The sequence below is a fragment of the Trypanosoma cruzi genome, genomic scaffold (assembly GCF_000209065.1).
Source record: "Trypanosoma cruzi strain CL Brener 1047053516771 genomic scaffold, whole genome shotgun sequence".
NCBI lineage: Eukaryota > Euglenozoa > Kinetoplastea > Trypanosomatida > Trypanosomatidae > Trypanosoma > Trypanosoma cruzi.
The window spans coordinates 156,906-164,196 of record NW_001849477.1 but is presented as its reverse complement, the minus strand read 5'-3'; the positions used below and the strand labels follow the sequence as shown (position 1 = coordinate 164,196).

General features: G+C 47.5%; 3 protein-coding genes across 3 annotated transcripts, besides 22 other annotated features; all 3 read right to left on the bottom strand.

Annotated features, from left to right (window-relative positions):
• Positions 1–7,291: part of a sequence feature (heterozygous, Esmeraldo-like haplotype) that runs on past the window's edge.
• Positions 50–70: a sequence feature (AT_rich).
• Positions 71–129: a microsatellite.
• Positions 152–193: a microsatellite.
• Positions 241–263: a microsatellite.
• Positions 296–331: a microsatellite.
• Positions 452–472: a sequence feature (GC_rich).
• Positions 530–549: a microsatellite.
• Positions 583–611: a microsatellite.
• Positions 611–633: a microsatellite.
• Positions 704–738: a microsatellite.
• Positions 791–817: a microsatellite.
• Positions 841–868: a sequence feature (AT_rich).
• Positions 871–924: a sequence feature (T-rich).
• Positions 1,012–1,065: a sequence feature (T-rich).
• On the bottom strand, positions 1,077–1,568 carry Tc00.1047053510517.110 (uncharacterized protein; the record flags this gene model as incomplete). The annotated part of the gene is made up of 1 exon (XM_807313.1): positions 1,077–1,568. The coding sequence occupies one exon, from the start codon at positions 1,566–1,568 to the stop codon at positions 1,077–1,079; it is 492 nt and encodes a 163-aa protein (XP_812406.1).
• Positions 1,750–1,792: a microsatellite.
• Positions 1,812–1,859: a sequence feature (T-rich).
• Positions 2,023–3,840, bottom strand: Tc00.1047053510517.100 (hypothetical protein, conserved; the record flags this gene model as incomplete). Its single annotated transcript, XM_807312.1, has 1 exon — positions 2,023–3,840. The coding sequence occupies one exon, from the start codon at positions 3,838–3,840 to the stop codon at positions 2,023–2,025; it is 1,818 nt and encodes a 605-aa protein (XP_812405.1).
• Positions 3,852–3,875: a microsatellite.
• Positions 3,915–3,945: a microsatellite.
• Positions 4,329–4,368: a microsatellite.
• Positions 4,454–6,736, bottom strand: Tc00.1047053510517.90 (hypothetical protein, conserved; the record flags this gene model as incomplete). Its single annotated transcript, XM_807311.1, has 1 exon — positions 4,454–6,736. The coding sequence occupies one exon, from the start codon at positions 6,734–6,736 to the stop codon at positions 4,454–4,456; it is 2,283 nt and encodes a 760-aa protein (XP_812404.1).
• Positions 5,282–5,328: a microsatellite.
• Positions 7,066–7,096: a microsatellite.

The window sequence follows — 7,291 nt, the reverse complement described above, 5'->3', positions numbered from 1 at the left end:
AAAGATAACAGAGGGGGGGGGGGATGAGGACAACAACAACAAGAAGGAGAAAAAAAATAATAATAATAAACAACAACAACAACAACAGGGGAAGCAGCAGCAGCAGCGGCAGCGGCAGCGGCAGCGGCATGCCGTGGGTGCAAAGAAATTTAAAAAAAAAACACAAATAAATGCAAAAAAAAAAAAAAAAAAAGATGTTTTATTTTATGTTTTTTAAAAGGATTCAAACTGTTCTTCAGGAAAAATAAAAATAAAAATAAAAAATAGGACGATTCATTCAACGATTGCGTTTCCGTTTTTGTTTTTTTTTTTTTTGTTTTTGTTTTTTTTTGGTCCCACCGCCCCCCTTTTCCATCCGCACCGGCGTGGAGAAAAAAAACAACGAACGAACAGGCAGTTTTATGCCCCCGAAAAGGGCGTTTTCATTTCCTTTTGCTTCTCGTTTTCTTCACCCCCCCCCCCCCCCCCCCGCAACAATTCCTCTTTTTTCCCTCTTTTTGTTGTTTTGTGCGGGGGGGGGAACATTTAAAAAAATAAAAATAAAAATAACATCCCACGCACCCGTCACGATCTCAACCCTCCCATCCATTCATTCATTCATTCGTTCATTCCACCACCACCACCGCCACCACCCCGTGTAGACGCACAAGGCGAAAAAACGGGAAAAAAAACAGAATTAAAGCCGCAGAAAAAAAGTACATGTACACACTCACACACACAAACACACAAACACACACATTTATATTTATATTTATATACCAGCCCGCAGCAAAGTAAACAGAGAAAATAAAAACAAATAAATAAATAAATAAATAAAAGACATCAATTAAAAAAAAGCAGATAAAAAACATTTATTTATTTTTATATTCGAAAAAAATAGGAAAAGAAAGAAAGAAAAGAAGGGAAAAAAAAAAAAAAAATAAATTGATTTAGAGCGCTAACAGGCATGCAAGGTCGCATACATGCACTCTTCCTCCTCCTCCTCGCCGCCAACAACCCCCGTGCATGCATAAACAAAAGGAACAAATATAAAACAGAAAGAAATAAAAGAAAGAAAAAAAAAAACCGTCACGTTGTTAATACACAAGAACCAGGATAAAGAAAAACACTACCAGCAAGCAGAGCGTAAAGGCAATCAAACGTTCCACCACAAAATAAAACGGCGATGATGACGACCCTCGCAAGTCATGACGGTTCCCATGTGGTTTGTGACCTGCAAACGGAGAGAAGCACGTCGATTGCTTCGACGCCAGAGTGGATGACGGAAAAGGTGTTCGCCGCATTTCTGAAAGCCGCCGTCGTCGCTGCAACCAAATTAAACCGCGCCTTTCCGGTAACGACCCTGGGAGTTCATTTTCAGGGCTTTCCTTCCATCGGATGGATTTGCCACCGGTGCAGAAACTCCAGTTATCCCCCAGAGGGCATGTGCTGCTGAAGCCCATGGAAGATTTCGTCATAGGGAAGTTAGAGAACTCCGTCACGCTTGAGGTGAATGAGGAGTTAAATAATGCACCTGTAAGCGGCGTGTCATTCGCTGATACTCTTGTCCTCTCTCTCTCCGTGTACATGTCTCCTTTTGTTGTTGTTTGTTGTTTGTTGTTTGTTGTTGTGTCTGTGCGTACTCAGGCCCTCCTATTCCAGCAGAAATAACATTCACCCCACCCACCCCACCCACCCTTTATGGCTAATATGTATCAACGGTTCCTTTTACCACACACCAATTTCCCTTCCCCCACCTCCACACCACCCTTTCTTTCTTTCTTTCTTCTTTTTTTTTTTTTTTTTTTTTTTTGCTGCTCGTGAATCAAACTAATAGAAAGGAAAAGAAGAGAAAAATAAAAATAATATAAAAAATAAAACAGCTCAGGCATTTCTTCTTCTTTTGTTGGTGTGTGTTGTCACCGTTATCGTCGTCATCGTCATACCAACCACAACGGCACATAGACACACAAACACACAAAAGCCCAATTCACCTCTTTCCATCTCTATAAAAATCGATAAACGTGGCCCTCCATTAAAAACTTAACCCCTATGTGGGGTGAACTTCAGAGTTGTGCCACCACCATGAACCTCAAACCGCTGGCTGAAGTACAAAAGATACTTCACTAAGCCTGGTAGGTCCGCAACCGTAAAGTGGACATCATCGACACCAAAAGAAATGTGTTCATCGGCCAATTTCTTCGGCTTTCGCTCCTTCTTCTTTTTCTTTTTTACGGCAGCGTCACCGTTGGCATCGCAAACTTCATTGCCGTTATGGTCAGCGCCGCTACTTCCGCTGCCCCCGTGCCTCCGTCTGCTCGCCAGGCTGTTGAAGCATTCAAGGATGTCCACAGTGACAGTGGCAGGTGTGGACGGTTTGTTGTGGACACGTGCGTCCCCTGGTGTCACCGCATTCTGCCGCGCTGAGGCCTCCGCACCCTTGCAGGTGGCGTCGTAATACTCAGACATTCGGGGAATTAATATTCGGGTTAAAAATGTCTCGTGGAGAGGGAGAATAAATGGATCAAGGCCACCGCCCACCGCAGCCACGTCCTCCGTGCGGACCAACTGCGACAGAGAGCCAAAGGCCGACTCAAACAGACGCCACCGCAGCACCGCATGAATCTCAGACCAACGCATCAACCCCGCTGAAGACGCACCGCCCCCTCCACCTTCTCCTCCTCCTGTTCCGTTAAGTGTATTCGATGACGATGACGATGATGGAGAAAGGCCGAGGAGAAACGGCAGTACCACACGTCGGGATGCGTAAAGCACCGCATCTGCCACGCAAAAATGCCGTCGATCGTAGAGCGCCTCAAACAAAGACGCGGTGAGAGGGTCATCACACACCTGCGCCCATGGAACAGGAGCATCCCGCTTCGCATCCACAACCGCCTCCGCAACAGCAAAAGGAAACTTATACTCCAGCTGTGCCATGTTCCCTAGACCATACTTCGTTGAGTCGCTGCCACAACTACCCTGCATGCCTGCCTTCTCCACGCCAATGTTAGCGCCAAACCCGCGTTGTGCCTCCTCTAAAAGTGACAGGGAAGAAGAGTGCCTCGAGGCATCTTCTAGATCCACAGAACGTACATCCAATTGAAAGTTGCAGAACGCAGAGGGGCACCAGCCGCCCAACTCCCGTACCAGCAATCCCTCATTTGATAGCATACGCTGCCGGGGATAACTTAAGAGGAACAAACGGCACCCACGCGACGCGGCAGCCTTTGCCGCCTGACACAACTGCAAAGTGGTGCAACCCCATATAGTCTCCAACATGACATCGGGTGTGTCCGTCGCCGCATCCTTATCTCCATGCGATGGCTCCCCTTCCCGCCAATATAGCGTCTTGTTTACCTTCACAAGATGACGTTGCAGAACGGACTCCACGGTGCGCTGCCCCTCGTTTTCTCCTCCCTCGTCGTCGAACATCCAACGCGGAACAATTAATAAAAAAAGGTGCGGATTCGTCAGTATTGTGGGATGGGAAGTCCGGTACGCCTCTAACCTCCCACTCGACCCCTTCGGTAGCCGTAATTCGGATACCATGCGTTGTAGCATAGGCACTGACGTACTTGGAGAGGATTTCCCCCCTTGTTGTTTGGCCTCCACTCCGTTCAAACGTGACGCTCGGACAGATGGATGAAAACTGACATTCTGTCGAGAAACAGAGATGCCTAACTTATTCTCCGCACTCCCATTTAACTTCTGGCGGGCCTTTGTCATGCAAGCAGCAAGAAAAAGATGTTGGCTACTTGGCTGCAGCTCGTTCAGATACACGGAGGAGTATCCAACAGGAATACGGTGTAGCAGCTGGCGCAACTGTCTTGGCACTTCATCCAGTCCACATTTGGATCCCATTCCGCCGCGGCAAAAAAAAAAAAAAAAAAAAAAAACCTCCTGGCCAAAAGGTTCTCTGCACAACAGACAAAACTAAAAAAAGAAAAAAAAAAAGGAAAAAAAAAAGTCAAACAAAAAGGCTCTGCAACGTGCACACGTGACATCATGTATTCATCTATCTTACCTCATTGATAGGCTCAAGACGCTTCAATCCAAAAGAGAAAGAAAAAAAAAAACCAAAATGAAAAACGCAATTACATGAACCAATGTGTACATAAAGGCACACACATATATACACACATACACGAGGGGGAGGGGGGGATAAGATTCCTCTGTATCTAAAAGGAGGCAACCTCAACGTGTGGGACAAAATCACACACAAGGACCACAATTCATTCTCTCGCCTGTGCCTTATATAATAAATAAATAACGATAATAATCATCATTGGAATTTTCGCCTCTAGCTTTAAAAGATGTCCAACAAACAAAAGGAAGTGGAGGTCAACTCAAAAAAAGAAAAAAAGAAAAAAAAGAAAAAAGAAAAGAAAAACACAAAAGCAAAAATGCAAAATACATCCCCACCGCATCTATGAATAAAAATAAATTTAAAAAGTGTTTTTTTCATGTGACTGCATCACTGTCGCGCAAACGTCAGTTTTTTAAAAAGCTCAGCCGCCCCTCCGTTCATACGGCTGGAATTATCCGCCTCGGAATCCACCGTGGAGGCGGCGGAGCCCCCAGGGGTAAATCGCCTCATCAGTTGCTTGGCCTGTTCCGTGGAAGACAGCACCCTTCTCTTAGCAGCAGGAGGTATTTTTTCCGCATGTGATGAAGCAGCCGTCGATCTCCCGCTGGTAGAGGCCGGAGGTCTAAAAACGGGTCGAAATGAAGGTGGCAGCGCCGATTCTCTTTGACGCTTTTCACCGGCCCCTGTCCGCAAGGAAGAATGGGACGATACACCAAGGCAGTTGGTGTCACTGCTACTACCAGCACCAATATTCTGGGTCTCGTCCACCACTTGGTTCGCCCTCCCTTCGTAAGCAACAGGATTGAAGTCCTTTGACCAATTCCTTCCCTGAAAGCACAGTTCAAAAATGGAATGCCGTCGTCCACACTGGACGTAGCCAAAAGGACATCCACTCGTCTCATGTTGCTGCTGACTCTCGTTGGCATCCAGTGCCTTTGTTCCCTCCAGTGTGGGCACCGTCGTGAGGGGTGGTAAGACAGGAGGTGATGACAAGCAAGGTGCTTTGGCTTGCACAAAACTGCCTTGCTCTTGTGTCGCAAACCCGTCATCCTGCGTCTGATTTGTAGAGGATACGGAGGCAGTTAGCGAAGATCCCCGCACGGGATCATCTTTCACCACAAACCGAAGAGACGACAAACACCACGAGGCTCCCTCGCCCCTCTCCTCCACACAGCCAGCGGCGGCTGTAGTCGTAGTACTAGCGGCACTTTCAACTGTGGTTGTTATAGGCGTTGTTTGTGTTGTTGTTGTTGTTGTTGTTGCCGTCGTCTCACTATCTTCGCTCTCCCAATCCTCCACCTTCCAGCGTCCTTTTGTAAAGTACTTGGAGCGTACCAAGGTCACGTTGCGAGTCACTTTTTCGCAGAACCCCTTGGCCTCACTGACCTTTTGCAGCGGTGATGAAAAGAATGTCGTGGTGGGAGAGGCACGCCGCCCTGTTGTGTCGGTGCCACTCGAACTCAAAAGAATCGTCACCCGCGGTGACTGCATATCTCTAAATCCACTGTAAGAATTCAGCGGAGTCTGTCCCCCTCTCGTGTGCTTCCAGTATTCCTGTACGCAGTACAAGTAGCTGCCCCGGTACAACGCCTTCGTGACGGGGTCGTACAGGCACTCCGCGCAGACTTTTTCCGCGATATCTTTTCGTAGCGGCTCGCCAAGAAGGTTCGTCTTGAGCGGAATCCCTCGTGGAAGCGGGGTCAGGTGCATGACTTCCTTGCGAACAGGATCAAATACAAAATGATGTGCAAAGCAGTAAAAGGCCTGTTGCAACTTTGCCTCGTATGCATCTAATTCCTCTTTGGAAAACCCAAATTTGACCTCCAAGGACCGCATAATACTTGGAACCGATGTGGCCTGGGCAACCAGACGGAATGCCTTCTTCACCCCAATGTGTCGCAGACTCGGAAGGTAATCACATCCGCTAAGAATACAGCCAACCAAAAACGACTCATATGACAACCCGTAAAAGCTCGGACACCGCGGTAAGTCCTGCGCAAAGAGCACCTCGCAGCCACCATGAGCATCCAGTTTGGCAATGAGGCACGGGCAGTGGTACGCAATGAGGTCACTGTCCTCCGATACAACCGCCTGCACATAACCCTCCTTGCACAAATACGCCAATTGAGCATCCGCCTCATATGGGGCAACAATGCACTCCAGTCGTCGTTCTTTTAGCACCTGAATCACAGCATGCGCCAGCTCAGTGGTGATGTCCATACCCTTCTCCAGCAACTGTGCTGCCTCCTGCCTGGCGCGGGGATTCGATGGACCTCCCTGTTTTAGCACTTGTAACGCCTCTGCTAGGCGTGCCGCACGGAGCATCTGTCGCTCCGCTTCTGTGCCCTGCTTCATGGGAATCGGGGCCCCATCAAAAACTAGCACAGGGTGGACGCCACACCTTAACATGAGGTCCACACGACCCATCACAAATTGTAAGAATTTGTTGCTAAGAAGAACAGAACTGCCTGCATCAACGGCCTCGGATGTCATCTCAGCAGACTCAATAAACGCCTCTGCATCAGCCCTCGTGCCCAATTGAACGCTACCCAAAATACTCCGGTGCAACCACACGTACATGTCCACAGCCACGCGCTGACCACGAAAGTTCGACAGGTGTGATTGACGACACACGGGCCGCACCTCCGACCACAGTCCTTTAATCCCCATGGTCACTACAAAATATTATTTAAATTTCTCTGTCCTCCTTTCCTCTATCTATTCACAACGTAAGCCGTTAAATTTGACAAATATACGTGTATCCTCCGCCAGTTGATTGCTCCTTTTCTTCTTCCTCCTTCTTTATCCGCAGAAGCTAATGTATTCCGGCACAGACAACCCGCACGGTACTTCTTCGTATGTATTTCCCCTACCCCCAGCGCCCGACGCAAAGTGCAGAGAGTTCCTCTCTTCCTCTCTCCCCCGCACCCCCTAACGGCTCTAAAAAAGAAACCACGCAAAAAATTCGCATTAATAAAAGAAGAAGAAGTCCCCCCCCCAAAAAAAAAAAAAAAAAAAAAAAAAAAAAAACCTTAAATGCCGTAGGAAACACGCACGACAGAAAAAAAAAAAAATTTTTGGCCCTAATTGCACAATGGCATTTGTTTCCAATACTTTGCCGGGAAATAAGATCCGTGGGAATATTCGTACTCCAAATTCCCCCTTCGCGGCAAACACGCGCATCTCCCATCATAAAATAACTCGCCATCCATAGGCATATATATA